Here is a 21,208-nt window from a genome sequence, read left to right on the forward strand (position 1 = left end):
TCATTTAGTGCATGAATTCGAGATTCGATAGATGGCCGATATTGAGTAATGTCCGATATTGGGTCCTCGTCCTTAAATTTGATTATATTTTTATTCCAAAGAGCTTTTAGATTAATTATTTTTTATGTGCCCGGAATAATAATCCAAAATTATACATTAATATAATTGTTATCGAGATAAAAAAATTAATCATTAATTTCATTTCTAGGTAATTTTCATTGATTTAGGTAATTTCATTGATTGCCGAGTGTCGTCGACTGTCTGCGCACGCTTGGAGGGGCGGCGGAGGAGAGCGAAACTATACCACGTTTTCCCCACCTTCCCCTTCTACCTTATTCACGTAAAGTTTCTTATTTATTTTTTATCCCAACATTTTCCACTCATCGATGTCGAGTTAAACATTGTTTCTAATGTAAAATTTCACGCTCTTTCGATTGGTGCATGTTATTTTGTCGTATGTTCAGCCGTTCGCGAGATACAGGCGAAAACAAGTTTCAAATGTGATTTTCTCATAGAACCCCTGGACCTAGAACTCTGCAAATTTCAGAATCGTCTTTTTCGACCTCAATTTACCATATATCAAAAATGCATCCACTTCCGTGACAAAAACATTTCAGGCCTATTTTTACTGGACTATTAATGACATTTGCACATATTTTTATTTTTTTCTGTTTTCTTAATTCAACTAATTAGATTAGGAAAGAGCAGACAAATGAAAGTTGATAAATTTGATTATTTATTGGGTTATTATTACTATTATTATTACTTTGTGTTTCGATAAATAGATATTTATTTTAATTTGACATTGACTAACAATTTTTAATATTCAGTCTTATAAAAATAAGTTAATAAATAGATCACTTAACGTAGAGACTTACGCAAGTCACATCATCATAATTTTTATTATCATATAATTTTATTGCCATGTAGATGACAAGAATAGGTAATAACTTGAAATATGAATTTTCGTTTTAGAAAATTCAAATTATTACAGTGTTATAAGATAATAGGTTATAGGGTTAAAGGTTTATTGAATAAATATTAGAAATTAAAGAAATGTGTTTTGGAATAGTCGTTTCGAATCAAAAATAATTTTTACAGGTATGAACTATTTTTCAATGAGATTATCGTCAAAGTAAATTAAAAAATTATCATCTTGTAAGTGTCAAAAGCATCTTTTTGATTCGTTCAAGCGACCAACGTTCTGATACGTTCGTGTCCCAGCAGGCTTCAATCATACTTTTCAACGAATTCATTATCTGAAAAGTCAAACATCATTTAAGTTAAAGATTTGAACGGTAATAAGATTGTCTTTTTCAACATACCGGGTCCTTTTGCCAATGATCAGGAATTCCAGGTTTTCGATCATCGGCAATCAATTCGCGCATCTCCTGAATTGTGGGCTCTCGTGAATAATTAGTAAGCCATTCGGAAAACGGAGCTACATAGATAACACTATCACTTTCTGTATCGTACATGCGACATATCTCCCAGAATATAAGGCTCAAGCTGTAGATGTCGGCTTGTTGAAAACTTGTTAAACTCCAAATTTCATCGTGAAAGCTAAAAGTATATAATTGTTTCATGAAATTCATTGAGCTAATGAATGACGAAAACAAAACGTAAATGCGAGACTTACTCTGGACGAAGCAATTCAGGACTCATATACCGTTTATAGGCATGTTCAAGAAAGTCAAATTCAGCGATCCAATCATTCGTTGCAGCGTATTCAAAGCCGCCAATTACACACACTGTATTTTTCTCAACGAATACGTTTTCCGCACTGAGATTTCGATGCGCCATTGCCCCTTTACCTTTTTTACCTTTTATTTCTTTGTGCAAGTACGACAATCCGTCAGTCAAACTTTTACATGCTTGGAACATTCCGTGTTCAGTTAAAGGTACCTCCTTGAGGTAATTAATAAGTGTGCCGCTCGACGGGCAATGCGTAACAATCCATAGTTGTGGGCCACTTTTATCACTAGCAATATATTGAAGTATGTTATCATGTTTGAAATGTAATAGTTTTGTGTAAATCTCAATTTCGCGGATCCATCTAGTTTCTGCAATCCTCGGGTACGTTTTTACGATCACACATTCGTCCTGCCTACATCCGAGATACAGTAACGATTGCTCCGGACCATATTTACTATTGTTCAAGCTTTTGACTAGAGATATATACTTTGGTAAATTATTTTGTATTGATACGGAAGTACCAAACCCGGACCCATTCCCTATACTTGGATCATTGGAGTATTCCTGCAAAGAATAGTATCAAAATTCATTATACATGAGAATCAGAAGTTTCCAGTTCGCAAACGAACTATATTAATGTTAATAATGGAATTGGTATTTTGTGTTATTACCTGATTTGAGCTATCGTCGACAGAAGGAAAGTCAGTGTCTATTGAGTCAGAGTTGGACTTGGCTGTAAACATTACTGTTGCGTGCCGTCGTCTAGAATGCGCTGAAGATGCATTGTTCTTATTCGGTTTGGTACGGTAAGCCGTTATAGCACAAATACTTAGGAAAAACAATGTTAGTCCTATAAGAACTATGGTTAATGCGCCGACACCATCACCTGTATCGATCATTGATCAAATAAAAATTATTATTAGTTATAACAGCGTACATACTAATCATTTATGCAATGTAAAAAATTGATTCTTACCATACTTTTCTAGTAACGGAAAATCGCCATTGTTACAAAATTCTCCTAGACAACATTGATAATGATGTCTGGTGTTATCCTGCTCGGTATTATTGCACATTAATTCGTACTGCGTGAAGCTGCGGATGCATCCACGAGAATATTGTATCTCATCCTCGAATGCTCGGTGGGAATATTTCCAGCACTGAAATACCGAAAACATTTTTAGGTATTTGAAAATTTGAGATATAAATAATTGGCATTTTAAATAAATGAGAGCTTTCTCTTACATTAATTTCAGTCTTGCACAATCGCAATCGTTCGTCAGGAAGATCGCAGTCTTCTTTAGCGCACTCATAACAACTAACAGTAGATTGCATCATAATTTTCCTTTTGCATGTACAAAATTAACTATATCCGATACCTTTAAGATTCTAGTTTTAGTACTAAATGAAATAGTTATTTAACATTAGAACGTGACATTGGTAGAGCGATAGTATTCATAAATTTCACAAACCGTTTTAGATATTTTCAAAAGAAATCTTGATCAATTCTATCATTGCTTGCGTCGATATATTTCTTTTACAGTTGAAAATAAAAATAAACTATTCGCTAATTTAATGCTAGACCTGTCACAACACTTTCACGCAGATGAAACAAGAATAAGTTAGATTCGTCAGAGTGATCAGCAGCTTGACTGTGACAGGAATATTTTCGACTTATAGTACGACTCAATAAGCTTATATACGATCTGCTAAATATGATTTCGACGTATTATAACCCGCCGATTATGTACTTGAGTTTCGATTGGAAATTAAGTCTGTTGCAAGCCTATTGGAAATCTTGTTTATCCTATTAATGTTTTTAAATGGCTAGTGGTAAATAGACGTCTATCTATATCTTGTAATACATGTATTAATATACATTATATATACGTTTAATACTTGAATTTTATAAGCATGATAGCAATGTGCGTAATATAAATGTATACAAAGAAGTATTACTCTGTATTATTGTATTAAGAAAAAGTCACGAGGCCCATTTTCCGAACGTGTGATATAATATTAACTTTAATGTTCTTTGAACGTCAACACATATATTCACGCATTAAACCATTCTATATACGGGTTTGCCCATAATTCAATTGCTTAAATTGTTATACATTTTATTTTAATACAGTTAGAATAACCGTTCAGCTCTCAAATTTACCTGCAATTCAAGAGAAATCGGCTGCTTAGTGAAAATTGTAAAATTTTTTATCAGAATTAAAAATATTGTAATTTAATATTAACAAAGAAAGCGCATTTTCCAAGCATTCAATTGTTTTATACGCCTTCCCCTTTTTTTACATAAAGTTATAAAATCTATTCATGAATCAAAAAATTTGTTCTTTCTTAAAGACTTAATTTCTTTCATGCTCATTCAAAAATATTTATTACAGTTCAAGATCTTGCAAAGTTACTGCGCGCATGAAGATCAAGCTGTGTTAGACGTTCGCGCAAGCACTTTGCCGAATTGTATATATGTCGGGCTCTAGTAAATATTTTTGTATTTAAAAAAAATTTATATATTTATTATCGTTGCATAAAATTTTTTTGTTATTAATGAATGCGATACATTTCGTTGAAATTTTACCTTTATAATTTGAGAAAGTTAACATTTTACTAAAATAATGAAAAGATAATTGATCGTTTGCTTTATCTATCAATCATACGGTAAGTATATATATCTTTGACTTATTGAAACTCTAACGTTTTTCTTTTTCGCAAAAAATGAACGATCATCAAGTACTATTTGCTGTATTATATTTATCTCTATCCTTTTGAATTATTCACATACATTATTTATGTACAAAAAATGATTATAATTATGCTTTGACGTTGAAGACAGTACGTAATAATATTAACAGAATTCAATTTTCAAGTTAATATATTACTCTGATTCAGTAGTCATGATAGAGAAAAACGAAAATTATTTAGAGTAGTGAGTAGTTTTCAGTTCGCAGACTAATACAGCATTATTTATTCGATACTATGTGTCAACATTTGACGTTCAAAGAATCAACAAACAAATAGATGTCATATACAATACAATACGAGGGGCACAGTGTACTTGTAATCAAACTACAATTATAAAAAATACTTTTCTCAAACGCGTTAATTTAACTAAAAGAATATGAAAATCACGAATACTGCAATGTACACTATGCTCACCGAAAAGTTTAAAGACACTTTTAATGATAATATGATAGAATATTTACTGATTTAGATTCGCACATTGAAGATTTATCAGAAAATCTTGATTTAATATATGAATCAATTGATATAAGAAAATATGAAAATCTACTAGAATGATTTTACCAAAATTAAAATCAACAAAAGAATACGTGTCCACTCTCAACACAATTTATAAAAACTTGTTTTATCTTGAATTAGCATTTTCTGTTATAGAAAGCTGATGTTATGATATACATGAAAATAAGTAAGATTAATATTATTACATCTGGCAGTGGATTTATATGTGTAATTCACACGTCAATACGAACTGTTGCTGAGTATGCTGTGTACAAATTTATATCGATACTTATATAAATAAATTTATATAATTTACTCATAACTGAATGGACAAAATTTATATTTAACGGTATTACAAATCAATATATTTGAAGATGAGTTGGATCAATTATTACAACAAATAATGTTTCCGATGAAAAAACCGTTGCTACAGAACGTTATAGCAAAAGAAATATCAGGAGAAGAAACATATGCGAACATATTCTCACAAAAACACTAAAACATCTGACTGACAGTAATTACATGCAGATTAATTTTGTCAAATTAATTATACTGCTATTCTCTTACACATTGAAAAGCTAGTCATTGACACAGTAATTAGAGGATATACACTGCATTATAGTGGCTTTTACACCTACTTGGAGCAATTTTAGTTCACTAACACATATTTTTAAAACGCTGTGCGGAAAGTATTACTTTTTTCTTTCATGTGCATTTTTTTTCTATGATTTGAACTTAGAGAGTTATGAACATTTGAAAGAAAAACGTAAAATTTCGAGAAAAATGCTCAAACGCGAGTCATATTTCATGTAAATAATTTTTGAATCAGTGATTTAGGTAGATGATTTGATCAATAATTTTCCAGCGATTATTTCCTTAGAATTGACAAAAGATCAGAAATATACTTAAAATTTTAGAATTTTCATCAATAAATAATCATTTGAAAAAATCAGAAAAACGATTTGAATGTACTCGTGATATATACGTTAGTTTTGAAGGAACATATGAAACTTTAAAGTTTAAACAATTTTTCTCGGAAAGGAGTAAAAGTACGTGAGCCGCAGTGTATAGCTTTTATATATATATAGTGTATCTTTCCACTCTTGCATCATCTGGTTTTGAATCTCACACGAGACAATAATCTATTTTCCTGCACTAGTTAGATAATAGACTATTTTATCGCTTTGGAAAAATTAAGCGATAATCAGGGATATAGACATATAGTTAAAAAAGAGAATAATGCAGAAGACCCATAAAAGATTGAATCATGAGAAATTTAAATAATTCCTACATTTTCTACAATATCCACGCCTAAGATACCACCTGTTCTTACTTGACCTCATTTTGTCCTGCAATCCAAACGTAATTTTTCAACTTTCAAAGCAAATGGAATATTCGCCTTGGATATTGACTGATTAATCGTAAGTTTTTCATTATCTTTGTTCCTCAAATGTTGTAACAAACAACAATTATATCCTAAACGGCAAACCTATCCAGAAATTACTCACAATTTTAATTAAAAAATTAGATTATTGCCTCAAAGTAATTTACAAAAAAATCAAATAAGTAAAAAATGAATTCACACTGAATATATTTTCATTTGAAATGAACTATAAAAGTATTTATCTTAAGATTCTTAAATGTACAAAAGTCATTCCGATACAAATGTAAAAATAATTATTACAATATTTGAAACTTATTCATTGGGATTTATTTTGAATTATATCATGTGGAGAACGTGTGATTTTATGGATCTTTTGAAGACTTACAAAATCATACTCTAGGAATGAAATATCAGTATATTATTTTCCATTTTCATCTTGAACGTCATCAACTATCTCTACATCGAATCTATGTAAATTGTTTTCTTGAATAGAAAAAGGACATTTCCCTCTCTACTATAACTTAACGTTAATAAATATGGATTCAGATACGAGCAAATGAATGTGTATAAGTAGCTAATTGATAACGCTGTATTTGAGAATATAATACTTCTATTCTCGCCGCTTTCCTAAAATCATTCATTAATAGTTAAGAAATTGAAATTGATTATACTCAAAATAAATACAGATAAGACTTTATGCCTTTCTGTTCTGTTTAAAATTAAATTTTATATTTAAGATGCTACATTACTTCAAATACTAATTGTTGCGGATGGCATTGCCAAAAAAAAAAAAAACCGAAGAGAGAGCGAAGCATGGTTCGCGTGCTTCCCATCTGCCAAACAAATACGGCCGCGACGATCACGGCAATAAACCTTTCGGTTTTTTGCTAAACTGCGATCCTTTTCGGTCGTAAACTGGCGGGCAGAGGTATCAGGCGTGCCCGTCAGGAGGTCGACATCTGTACGCGATAAACGGCGATCCTTGTCGGTCGTAAACTGGCGGGCAGAGGCATCAGGCGTGCCCGTCAGGAGGTCGTCATATGTACGGGACAAACGGTCGCGACTTCTCGGGTACTTAGTTTTTAAAGAAAAAAGAAACAACGTTCTATGCGCACCAGATATTGAGGGTCTCCTCGCAAACTCGGGCAAAAGTTTGATTGAAACATGTTACTAAAATTAGCGAAATTGTGAGGAAAGTTGAATGTTGCGCGCGGCTTGCCTGGCGGAGTGGAGTGGGGTTTGATTAAGGCATCGCCTGTTCGGGAGTCTGGGGTCAGCTGGGGATTCGTCCTTCAATGGTTAAGTAAAGCGTTGTTGTATCGAAGGGAAATTGTTGTCGCCAGCGTCGTGACCGTGATGGCACCTTTAGCCATGGACACCTCGGCGCGCGAGAGCTCTTATCTACTCTCTGCTTGACTCGTCTAACGTGCCTGGTTGATGCTTCGCAGTAGCCAGGGCCGTGCACGCTAGCAGCTCAAAACAATTGTTGTTTTGAGGCTGTCATAAGACTATTACCGATGGAAATTCAGTCTAACGGCTCGGACATAACACGTGGGTTAATCCGAGGCTATTCAGCGCCCCGCGAGAAAAGGCAGAGAGAAAGAAAAAGAGATAGCAAAAAATGAGCCACCGATATTTAACAACGGGCCCTATAGGTCGCACTTACTTCCGACCGCACGGAAAAGCGTGGAAGAAAGGGTAGGGGCGCGGCCTCTGCTAGAAAATTTTTGGAGCAACGTCAGACTGATCTCAGGGCTTGACCAGGCAAGTCTTAAGCTTTGGCTAATCAGCGCGCGTACAAATTAAAGATTATCCGAGTTTTTTTTTGTACCATTCGTTTTGTAAAATCAAGTGTGTGCATGTGTGAATGTTTACTTTTTATTGTTTAATTAGTTTGTATTAGTAATTTGCGTTGTCATCTATCTACAATTAAAGTGTATTTGATTTATAAATTTTGTAGTTAAATTAAATTCCTTGTTACTTTGCCCATCTGTCCCCAACACTAATTTTTTCAAAATATAAAATATACACTTTTTTAAATCATTTATAAATTTTTTCTTCAATTTTATTAAAGTTGTTGGAAGTATTGCTTTAATGATTTTATTTGCTTCAGAGTTTATAAGCTCTTGGTTGAACAAGTCCTTCTTCAATGTATTTTTGGCCGTTCTATTGAATCTCCTCATGAAATCAAAAATTGTCCTTGGCGTTTCAATTTTTGTTGTTATCAATCTACCCAATTCTTTAGAGTAGCTAATGTTCTCAATGGTGTCAGGACAGAAAGGGCTCTCTGGGTTCCTAATCTTAAGTAGATATTCTTCGTCACCCTGTGTCTCAATATGTCTTTCTCTCATAGAAGTCTCCTCTAGATGACAAATGCAGGTATCCCAGAGATTCATTCCACCATCTGATAATACTATGACTTTTGATGACACTGTTACGTCTCGTGCATCAACTACGAATAGCTAATGAATGAGACGTTCCAATATGTTGACTAGTGGTTGGATATATCTCGCTTATAGTAAATGTATGTGGAAATGTAAATATGTGTATACGATAATTGCATTACCTTGATAATCGTAGTTTTTAATTGTTGATAGAAATGTAGCAGGCTCTAACTGCTTGTTGAATTGTATTGGATAGGTCGTTGAATAATACTTGCACGATATTACTTTGTAACAGTCGCGAGTTTATTAAGTAAAGTAATCACCAATTGTCGGACCGGTGTGTACGGAGTTGAGTCTTACAGGTACTTATTGACTGACTGACGGACTACTGATCAACTGCCGTAAGTAATTTTGTTCATTTCTTTTTATATCTTTTACAGCTCTTTTCAGCTCAGTGTTGCGATATGGTTGACATTTTGTTTTTGCTGAATATAAATTCTTCCGTTCGGTGACTTTATTTCGGAATGTCATTTACCTCGCATTTCGTCAGCTTTTTGCTGACGTGCGAATAGTTTAGCAGCTTTGAATTTTTACGAATGTGCATTTGTTACAAAAGGAATGCGTCGTAAGACGTAACAACTTTATTTCGGAGTGTCATTCACCTCGCGTTTCGTCAGCTGACGTGCGAGTAGTTTAGCAGCTTTGAATTTCACGAATGTGCATTTGTTACAAAAAGGATGCGCCGTAAGACGTAACACCCTAGAGCCTAAGACATTGCAATGTTTGCATAAAAATACTTCTGAAATTCAAAGATACTAGCGGTTTATACAGAAATTTTGCGATGTGTGCACTTTAATTAGTATATAAGGAGCGTGGTTGCTCGACTTTGTACAGTTCAATTTTGACTTATAATTTACAATGTTTGGATTTCCAAGGGAGCGTCATTCGATGGTCTGCGTAAGTATTTTACAAATTGATTGTAGTTCTTGTTACTTAGTTTCTAGTTCTTGTTGTTATTATTATCATTATATATTTTCCTTTTTTTAGTTTGCGGGTTGGCAGCATTCCCGTGCGGTAAAGAAAGCCAGACGAAAGGGCTTGCCTTTACCAGCCGCGCCTAAACCCGGGACCCGGAAATATGTGAGAATAGATGTAAGTGTTTTACAATGTATATTTGTATATTGGTATATTGATATATCTGATTAATTTAGTTCCTGTTTGCTTGTTAGTTTCAGAGATGGAAATTAGTGCGTACTCTGAGGCATTGCGACCGAGTGACACGGGCGGCCTTCTTCTTGGGGAAGTACGGTCCAGATGAAGATACTTGAAATCTTCGTGAATTATTTTTTTATGATTTGTTAGTATATTGTAACAGTTTTCGTCGAGTATGTGTGGAGGTTTTTAATGATTTTTACAATGTAATTATAGGTCCAAGTGTGGACCATCGATATAATTGTAATTGTATATAAGTGTAATTATATTTGTAAACATAATTGTAATTTTGTAAACATAAATATTTTTTTTTCTTTTGTTTTTAGGTAAAAAAATTTTTTTTTTTTTTTGCTGTCTTAGCCTAATATCTTAAAGCGAATATCTCGCTTCCCTCCCCGCTTAAAATGTAGCCATGACGTAAAGCATTTGGGGTACTGAACGACACGACAATTAATTAGACTTTTGTTAAAAATAGGTCATGTTTGTATTTGACTAGTGTTGATTCGAGAGGTAAGCTTTGTTGAGGAATAGGACAGTGGGTATCAGGGTAAATTTGTATCTTGACGTCTGTGTCGTTCAGGTTTGTGTGTACTGTGTCCAGTTGAATTTCTGCGTTTTGTTTATTATTTTTTGTCATACTGTCATGGTTTTGTCGTCCTAGTATCACTAACAGGTGGGTTATTGAGCTGAAGAAGACCCATGGTAGGTTCATAGACCAGCCATAAACCATGTGCAGCGTATATCCTCTGATGATGATATCAATCGTCAATTTTATTATTTGCAGTAATATTAATATCATTATGATTACTGACGAGATTGATCCGCACGTGATTAGTTTGTTGAACATGTGATTCCACGTGCTTTTAGCCAATTTCGCAAGTGTATTTTCTGTAAAAATGTTCTTTGTTGTTCCTTCTCCTGATATTTCTTTAGCTATAATATTTAACAGAGATGCTTTTTCCATGGGGAACATTATTTGTTGTTGTAGTTGGTCCAATTCTTGTTGTAAGTATATACGTGTTACGTCTCGTGCATAAACTACGAATAGCGAATGTGCGAAACGTACCAATATAATACTAGTGGCTGGTTAAGGCTTACAAGTAATGAGGAATATACGATATATGAATAAGAATGAATGTGGTTTATTATTTTGTTGTACTTACAGTCTCTAGAGTACTTTCAGTATCGTAGATCTCGGTATTTGGATAGGTTAAATAATGAAGTTGAACGTTCTCACTTTTAATGGATCGCGTATTTATTGAGATCAAATAATATAGTTTGCCAGGTAATAATTGAATAGTTAGCCAAATTGTCGAACAGGCTTGCACGCGACTGTAGCGTCGATACGTAAAGTTTATTCGTCAATTGTCGAACTGACGTGTACGGAGTAACAATAAAAGATGACTAACTCTTTACAGGTGGTTCACCTTATATACATAGATTTGTGCTCAATTAATCGCTGATGTTTCTGTGTAGTTGGGTAATTTTTCCTTTTGAGTTCAATGTGTGTTGTGAAATACTGAGTATGGTCTTTGTATTTTGCTGCCGTGTAGTTTTCTGGTGGATGTGTACATAGTTTTGATTTTACGAAATTCGGGATTGCACTTTTTAAAGAATGTGAATGAGTAAAGATGCGTCGTGAGACGTAACATATGCCGCTAGTTGCTAATGAATCTATGGATTCAAATTTCCATTTTATGTTTGTGTTAGGTTTGAGTGCTTGTGGTGCTATTGTTTCCATTGGTTTGGACGTTAGTTTTATCCATTTGTTGTTTACTTTGTAGTATGTATGTATTATGGAGTTGCAGTTCATTGGAGTACCCTTTTTTTTGAGGATATGTGTTTTTGGAGTAAGGAACCAGGTTTCATTGCCTGAAATTACTGGTATTTCGCCTACACCATCATACGAATTTCCCCATCGAACGACCAGCATTGTTAGAAAATATTGCAAGAAGGTTTTATGGCATGACAACGCCTGCAGATGAATCAAACCTTCGAAATCTACTAAACAAAAATGTAATAGAAGACTTTACCGAAATGGTAATACAGAAAACTTGGAGAAATTTTATGAAGTTCGGCACTATTTCAGCAGAAATCCTTATGATAATATTAGTTGTACAATTTCTCAAAGGCATTTTAGACGCCTGCATCAACGGCACAGCTTGTTACCGTTTCGCTCCTGGTTGCCGAGTGTCGCAAGTTCTCTCTGCAATCGAGGAAAAAGCCCCGCAATGGCTCGCCCACTGGCGTACTAACTAATGTCACCGGCCAATGGGCTAATTGTTCAATCAGCTTCGCGAATCGTTCCTTATTCTATTCAGCAATTCTCGCGAATGCGTGAGAAAAGAGAACTGTCTCTCCCGCTTTCGCGACGTGCTTTTGTCAAAAGCGCATATTAGACGGAAAGCTAAACGCGACTTCCATTCTTCGCGGGAAACGGCATCGGCTTACATGCACATTCCGTACAGAGGTCGATTCGTACCGAAGCTGCCGAAAGCAAGGAACCGCGCAGATAGCCGTTTGCGTGAGAAAGACTAAAAGTCACACGCAAACTGATACTTCGACAACATATCAGCGTCTGATGTCTGGCTTGCTTGGGATGTAACATTGCTACTGATTCATTATATCTAAAATGTCACTACTAAGGAAATTTGGTCAAACTTTTATGAGAACTTCGGCACCATATTGCCTCTGTCACTTGTTTACCAACTTGACATCGATCTGTTTCTTTTCATTTTTCATAATTCACTTCATTTTAAAAAATTGTTTCTTTTCTGTTTTACACAGAACACAAAACTCATATATCACAGAACTTTTGTCAGAAAAATTCAGTAACATTACACGCATCTAATTTTTCCATGTACAAAAGCGAAATATAAAATGTCAAAAACAAAATCTTGTCTCATAAAATAAAATTGGTCCACGGGTGTCACTTAAAGATTAAGATCACACTTCTGAATCTAATAAAAACTTTCTGTCGCTTATGATTTATTTTCTTATTCCTGACCTATTCGCTGTTGTAAGGAAGTAACAATGAGTGAATGGCATTTCGTGTGTACCGCGATTAGTATTACACACTTTAAGTGCGTCCTCTTTAATAAGTTGGAACTTGCAACCATAACTTACGCTATGTCATCGTAGACACAATTTGAGACAGGCCAAACGAAAAGCAGTGAGATGTCTGCCCTCACTTTCATAGGTTTTTTTATTTTTACCTTTTATTGTTGCTTCTACATAGTTCGTCATTATTTTCATAAACTTAAACTTTTCACAAATACGGACGCATCACGTAACATCATTACAACTTGCTCCACCTTCAGGATAAATTTGTCGATTTCAAATATAATCATAAATATAAATATTGTCATTATTTTTTCTTTTGCTTGTCATTCAGGTGTCGTCAGTTACTGGCTTTTTGTAATTAATAACATCAGTTATAAAAAACAAAATTATCAGTTTAAACATATTAATCATTCATTTAAAAGTGAAAATTATATTTAATTAAAAATTTGTATATATTATATCGATAGAAAACAAAATGACATATTCGCTTGATAACCAAAAAATCGAAATTGAGGAGGATGATAATGATTTTGATATTATAATCGTCGGTGCTGGTTTGAGTGGATTAACAGCTGCTAACCGATTAATTCTAGCAGGATTAAATACTTTACTTATAGAAAAAAGACGTAATAATTATATTCAATTATTCATTACCTTTAAAAACATATCTACATCTGGAAAATAATTTATACTCTAGACTTTTCAGGAGGGCGATTAATGTCGGAAGAGCATAGTAAATCTTATTATATACACGAATCCCAACATATGATTGGTAAACTGATTAGACAATTCGATCTAATAAAAAAATTAGAAAAGTTATCTGATTCACGCAGATTGATTTACTGCAACTCAATTACATTGGAGAATCACATACCATTTTATATTGTAGGCGAAATTTACTATTTTGTGAGAACAGTTAAGTTACTTTAAAGATACGTTATATTTTTAATTAATGCTGATTATTATGGTTTTATTAATTTATTTTCAGTTTATATTTTTTAAACTAGAAAAATCAGGAGAATATGAATTGATTAATATTTATATGTATAATATATTGAATATATTGAATACCATTAAATAAACATCTTCAGCTGTTGAAGCACTGCTATACGCTTATATACAATCAATAGAGAAAACTTTCGGCTGCATAATGATATATCTTATTTTTCAGGTGGACGATTTTTGTAAAAATAATAATCTGGATATTTTAAGAGAAACCATGAATGACATAAACTTATCAAATTCGAGCGTTGAAGAAGTATTAAATAACTTAATATTTTTTACTAAATCTCGTGAATTATGTCGAACTTTAATTCATATTACATGCGGTAATAATTATTACGATCAAAATAAATTTAAATTAATATAAATTAAGTATCTTTATGAATAATTTTTATAACAGGTACACATAACTTGGAAAATATATCTGCCCTTTGGTACTTACGCATGTTAAGTGGAGCTGGGGGTTTTATTCAAAGATTGCGAATAAATTTAGGGGATAACGGTCGCTATTACATAAAAGTTAAGAGTTACATTGCATATAAGATATTTATGGCAAGAGTTTTATAAAAATGATATTATAATATCATAAGCAAGATTTAGAGTAGAGATAAAAATTTCAGGATGGAGCAATGAGCCTGGTTCATTTACTGGCAAGTAAAATCGAAAGTGAAAACAAAATACATTACGGAGAAGAAGTTATTAAAATTCAGTTTAATGATGATCGCGCTCATGTGTGGTCGGAAACGACTCATTACAAGTAAATAACTGCTTTTTTCAAAACTGAACTTCTATAATAAAACAGAAAACACTGATGTTCTATATTTACTACTCGTATAACTCACCACGTGGAGAAGAAAAAGAAATTCATTTTTAATTAATTTTCCTACGATATCAAATACTTTGATATTTTATCACACATATTTTTAGATATGTACATAATAGACAATCTTTCATCCAATAATAATCTAAGAAAACTATATATATATATTGATTTATTATTATGATAAAAGAATTACTGTTAGTCAAGTTCGGTTTGATATTTTTTAAAACTGAAAGGAAAATGAATTTTGAAAGGTGTCTGAAATTCTATCTTATTAATTTTGAGATTTGATTATGTGCAAAAGCTTATTTCAAAAAAATTTGTAGAAAAACTGCACTGATTGAGCTAAAATTGATATAAAGTACTTTTATCACCTGATCTATATCGAATTATATCATTTCCTCAGCATCATGATGCAGAGTCACAAGGTTCAAATTTGAAGTAAAGACTGTTTGTTATTTATATTTACGATGTATAAACTAAAATATCTACGTCGTTAAATAAGAGAAGTCTTTAATTAACAAAATTTTTTATTCCAAATTTTACCAACTTATAACAAAAAATCATTTGAATAGATATACAGAATATATTGGAAAGCCACCAGCCAGAAAACATTACATTGAAACTGCAGTAAGGTTTTAAGCAAGTGTCTGCTCACACTCTCTGCCTTTAAGTTCTAATTTTGTTGGTGAATATAAGTGTCACATAGATTAAATTCTGCTAAATTATAATTCTATGACTGTTATATATTCTAAGAAACTCTGCTTCCACTTTCTAACTACAAACTCTACGTCTTGTCAAATAAAAAAGGAAGTTTTACTTTTTTTATAAAGATCCTCAATACAAGACAGTCATGATAAAAAATTCTTTAAATTCACGTCTCAATTGAGCAAAATCAATATGACGCTAAATTGAAAAACATGGTTTCTATAAAAGCATCGTTTCAAGAAAAGTGTTAGTTATTTCATCTTCGAGTATTGCTTTAATACATATGAACGTATGAACTAATGCTGTTGATTCATTACTAGCATGCTAAATTTAATCATAGTAAAATCCTTATTCTGTAATTATTGTTACTTCAAGACGAATAGTTTTAATCGGTTTGTCAAAATAAAAATAATGGTCGTCTATTTTCCCTTCTATACGTTAACAAAATTCATCACCACATTAGAATGATATATGCTTTTGAAATATGATTGCTTTATTATTTTAAATTGCAGATGTAATTATGTGATTTTTGCTGTGCCTTTTACGAACTATTGTCAAGTTGTCATTGAGCCAGATTTACCTTCTTGTATAAAACAAATCGAAATTGAAAACAAGAATTTTTTTTTTAATGCAATGTGTGAATCATCTTACGAGTATCATAACGCTGTGAAAAATATACTCGTACATGGGGAAACAAGCAAAAACATTTTAATCTACGATGCAACTTGTTTCGATGATAAGGAACTACATTTTTCAGGATTTTTATCAAATATTGAAACTCAAGTTTCAACACTTATTGAAGTGATAAATAAATGCTGTGCTTGTAGAATTTTAAAATTCGACAAGTTTATTATTAGCAGCGGAAGTTTAATGAATGTTTTCAAACCAAAAGAGTGGAGACTAAATTGTTGGTCATTACAAAATCATGGAAGGTGCATCAATTGAGTGATTAATTGTTGCATATTCAATTACACTTTATAAATCATACTCTAAACTATAACTAGTTTTGCAGAATAATTTTCGCTGGTAGTGAATATGCAAAGCAATGGCCTGGAACGATGGATGGAGCTATTGAATCTGGAGAATTTGCAGCATTTTCAATCCTTCAGTGGATGAGGCCACAGTCAATAAGACGTTTTGAATGGATTTTGTACAAGTATAAAATTTAATATTCATATCTTCGTTTGAAAATAGTCGGTCAATATTAAATTTCAAACTTAATTGCAATATTAAAAATTAATATTTGAAGTCGATTAAATACAATTTGTAACAGTAAAATTACATTATCAATCTTTGAAAAAAATGAAACGTGGTTTAAACATAGAGACCAAGTAATAATTTTCAACTCAAGATTGTGAAATTAATAAATTGAAAATAATTTATTACGTAAACTAAAAAAATCTAACTTCTTTCTTAATTTCCTTTAGATCAAAAGATCAATCCAGTGTGTCAAAGAGATCACAAACTCAACTTGTAATATTGCATCTTATTGGCTTTTGGCTTAATTTATTTGTGTCTGTATCGTTTCTATACACTACTCTTTTATCAACGCTGAGAAAGGTATAGTATAGAAAGAGTTCTAACAAAGAGAAAACTAAATAAATTTTTGTATGCTCCAATCTGATAAAATTTGGTAGCTGTTTGTTAGTTGAATTTTTCGTTGCTGTGGAATGTTGATATCTGTAAAAGATACATCTCATAAAAGGTACAAATATACAAACAAACAAAATTACACAGAACAAGAAAAATGACACTATCATTGTCAATTGCACGAGTGAAGATAATGTAAATACTATAACAAGAACTTTAAGCACAAAATTACCTTGCAGTATCAAAGTAGAAAAAAAACAAATAAAAATCCTACAGTAAAAGTCACAGGTATTTACAAAGCATTCACCACTAATTAAAGAGACATTGAATTAAATATTAACCAAAGAAACTTTAACAAGTATGGTGATAAGTGCAAAGCACTACATGTATATACGAATGAGAAAGCAAATTCAGTAACTGCAATAATCGAAGTAACATTAACACTATACAAACATATTAAAGATAACAAAAGTCATTAATACAACTCTTTACTATAAATGCTCAAGATTTGGCCACAGTTGCACAAAATATAGAAATGATACCACGTATCTTAAATGCGCTGTCAATCACATAACCGATAAGTGCTCAAGTGATACTATTATGTGACGGATCCTTTTCTTTTTTTATATATACCTGGTGCGGTATTAGAGAATATATATTATGTTAAAATCAAGAGAAATGATACGGAAGGCCAGGGCTGCCGCAGCCAAGCGCGCTCATATATTCAAAGCTGTAGTTTCGGCACGACTTCAGGGATACGTCGTATGCTCCGCAGCGGCGACAGAACCGTGTCCTAAGCTGCGGGTATACCTGGTAGCTGTGACCAGCCATCCAGCAGTTCCAGCAGTAATGAGGTGGCGGTTTGAGCCCCGAAAATCTCGCTGCATCATAGGAGGGTTCTCTAGGCGGGGTGGTTGGCTCCTCTGCGTCTGGTAGAGTAACCGAAGTATCCTCCTCAGTGGCCTGGTGATCATACACCTATTTTACTCAGCGTGTTAGGCTAAGTAATATGAAGCGATTAGAAACGCGTAAATCAGAGAGAGACATAGTGTAAGGAATGAGAGAGGAAACAAAAATGCAGAGACGAACTGTGAGAGCGAGACCCGGCAGTCAGTAGTGAGCACGCGAGTAAGTAGGCTGCAAATCTTTCGCTACAATAATTAAATTTGTTGGAATTGTGACGTCGGGGTCACTCTCATGTACGCTTGGAGTAAGCGTAAACTCAGGGTTGCTCTGATTTGGCTATCGTGTAACACATAAGCCGGGACGAGCAATATTGTTGCGTTAAGAAAACTGTATGCTAGCGCGGAATGTAATAACCAAATGTTATTACGAACACACCAGACTCACGCTTAATGTGTTCTTAAGGGACTTTAATGAAAATTCACCAGACTCACGCTTAATGAATTTCCAAAAAAAAGGGCGGATTGCTTAAAGAAAGAAAAGGATAGCCAGATATAAGATTTTACTTACTTTTATTTTTTCTAATTATTTACTAAGGCTGCGCTCTCTCTGCTCTTTGGCCTCTTTCTCTCTCTATATATTCTGAATATACTTGGGTGGCTTCTTAATTGAATTTTGGCTGACTTTTTCTTCTTTGATGCTTCCTCCAGCACTCACTCACTGGTAATCACTTCTTGTTAGGCACTTCCTGGTGCCCACTCCACTACTGCCCTCCAGTCTTGTACAGAGCTTTTTATAAGCAGTGGGTGGTTGGGTGGAAATCCCTTTCCTCAGGCCCATGAAGCGATAACGGCCAAATTTTGTATTGATGGGAAATTTTCTAATCATATCTAGGATTTCTTTATTGGTCTGTGGGCGTGAATTTTCAGAGAGAGAAAGGGCGGTCCCTTTTTAACTTGGGCCCTTTTCTCCAGAGATGGCTCTCGGAGTGCCACTTTTAAGAGCAAGAGTAACGCTATAGTTTATAATTACTTATACAAAATCGTACTAAACTTAATTAATTTTAACGATACATAGTGATTATTATAAACATTCAGAAAAATCCAAACCTTTTACGATTTATTATAAAATACATTATTGTTCTAATATAAAATTATTGATTGGTTATTCGGTGACAAAAAGATGCGCATTATAATAACTTACAAAATTGATGAAAATCTATTTAATATTACGGATATTTTCTTAAAATTCGGTAGGAAAAAAAAGATAGATTGCATTTTTATGGTCCCTTCCATTATCAGCGTGATAGCACTTCACGATGTATACGCGATGATCGTAGGCTCCTGTCAACACATGCGCGTGGGACAAAGTAGGATAGAACGTTCATTGTAAGGCCGAGTACGCAGGCTCGAGCCACTATCAAAGTTGAAACACTTTATCTCGAACGCGTTTTCATCGTGGGAAATCAGGAAGGTTCCCACTTTGTTCGTCATATTTAATAATTAAATTAAAAAAAACTAAGTTACGGCTAGCCGTCACAGAATCATTAACTCTATAATAGTCTACCTAAACTGAAGTTTCAGTTATATTAATATCTCTATTTACTAGAATATTAGAGTTTGAATTTATTGAAAATCGTTTTAATTGAAGTTTGTGTTTATAAAGTATTAAAGTCTAAGATTTATCGAAGATCAATTTAATTGAAAAATATTAGAAAAGCGCTGAGAGAGATTATTTGAAGCTGAAAAATATTCAAAATTGAACACGGCTTAGCAAAATTTTTTTTGAGTATTATTTTACGTATGATATGGTCATTTGAAATTCGATGTGCGCGTTTGCAAAATATTTCTTTTTGTAAAATATTCGGATTTTTTTTTAATTTGTGTGTCCATCGTAATAAAGAATTAATACTTTGTATTATATTATATAATCCTTTGTTGAAATTTTTCCTGATTATTTTTATTTTTATTATTTTTATTTAATAAACAACAGGTATATCATTAAAAATAATTGGTATTGTGTTAGTAATTATTAAAGAAATTTAGTTTAATAAATTAAAATTTTGTCAGGAATTATTATTATTATTATTTTCTCTATTTGTATTGCCGGCGAAAAATTTTCGTATTGTCGTCCCCGCATTTTATTTATTATCCTAAAAGGAACCCTGGGCCATAAATAATCCGTGAAGCGCTGCGAGGAAAGTTTAGTGAGACCCTTTATTAAAAGAAAATAAGGTACAAGTATACACAAGCCTATAAGCGAAATGGAGACAGCTACCTTACAGTTATTGACTAGTATGTCGGCCAGCTTTACCCTAAAAAATATAGTGCAAGGAATTACAGAATTTGATGGAAAAAATGTGCCACTTAAGGACTTCATCCAGGATCATCGTAACTGAAGGGCAAGATATCGGATGGACAGGAACAGAATTTTGTTCGTCTAATAATTGCTAAATTACGAGGACCCGCCCGCGATTGCATTTATGGAAAATCTATTAAAGCAGTCGATGATTTAATCAAAATGTTAAAGGAGCGGTTCGCACCTTGCAAGGACTTTACGTACTATGATTCCTTATTGTATTATAAAGTGGTGCGAGACACGAGACGGGGTGCCTGATAGTCTGAGAACCGCCCGAGTCAAAGGCCGCTTGGCTGTTAGAAAGGCCTAAACACGGGTCAAGTTCGTCTCCCACGAATTGCCACCTATCACCGTGTATCGATCTGATGAGCAAATACGTCCGTCTTTGACTGACTTGGACGAGGTACTAGTGTTTGGGTGCTCGTGTCCATTTCCGCTTTATTGCGTGGAATCCAACTATAGGAAGAAGTATGGTTTCAAGTCGTAAACCTTCGCAATTTTTTGACCAAAGGAATTTGTTACTAGAAACACGGTTGGTGATAGAATTTCATTGATCCACCAGTCTGCGTCAAATTTCGGTACGAGTTTTGCGTTGCGATCATTAATCGTAGAAGAGCGAATTCTCTGACGGCGCCACACGCAGTCACCTACAGCAAAAGATCTCTCTCTTCGGGATTTATTATAATTTTTTTTTAAATTAAAATTGAAAATTTATTGAAACTAAAAGGAATTAAAATTTTGAAATTAAACAATCGGAAATTGAAGATTTAAATATTGAAATTGAAAAAATCTAATAACTATAGAAATTGAATAAATCTGAAAATTTTGAAAAAAGAAATC

At 33.2% G+C, this 21,208-nt stretch overlaps 1 protein-coding gene across 1 annotated transcript; it reads right to left on the reverse strand.

The window, feature by feature from the left end:
• Positions 1-994: 994 nt before the first annotated feature.
• Positions 995-3,369, reverse strand: LOC131675427 (activin receptor type-1-like). Its single transcript, XM_058954408.1, has 7 exons — positions 3,168-3,369; positions 2,941-3,096; positions 2,672-2,855; positions 2,367-2,581; positions 1,640-2,259; positions 1,326-1,563; positions 995-1,259 (listed from the first exon to the last, which is right to left on the reverse strand). The coding sequence occupies exons 2-7, from the start codon at positions 3,031-3,033 to the stop codon at positions 1,152-1,154; spliced, it is 1,458 nt and encodes a 485-aa protein (XP_058810391.1). The 5' UTR covers positions 3,034-3,096; positions 3,168-3,369; the 3' UTR covers positions 995-1,151.
• Between the last annotated feature and the right edge of the window lie 17,839 nt (positions 3,370-21,208).

This window comes from Phymastichus coffea, unplaced genomic scaffold (genome assembly GCF_024137745.1).
Source record: "Phymastichus coffea isolate CEN01 unplaced genomic scaffold, Cenicafe_Pcof_1.1 PCOF00001, whole genome shotgun sequence".
In the NCBI taxonomy this organism is placed as follows: Eukaryota; Metazoa; Arthropoda; class Insecta; order Hymenoptera; family Eulophidae; genus Phymastichus; species Phymastichus coffea.

Excerpts from the sequence above, each read along its gene's own strand:
- LOC131675427 (XM_058954408.1), bottom strand. The coding sequence starts at position 3,033 with ATGATGCAATCTACTGTTAGTTGTTATGAGTGCGCTAAAGAAGACTGC. Across the intron at positions 2,260-2,366 it reads TCGACGATAGCTCAAATCAG|GAATACTCCAATGATCCAAG; the intron begins GTAATAACACAA and ends TATTCTTTGCAG. Across the intron at positions 1,260-1,325 it reads ATCATTGGCAAAAGGACCCG|ATAATGAATTCGTTGAAAAG; the intron begins GTATGTTGAAAA and ends TTGACTTTTCAG.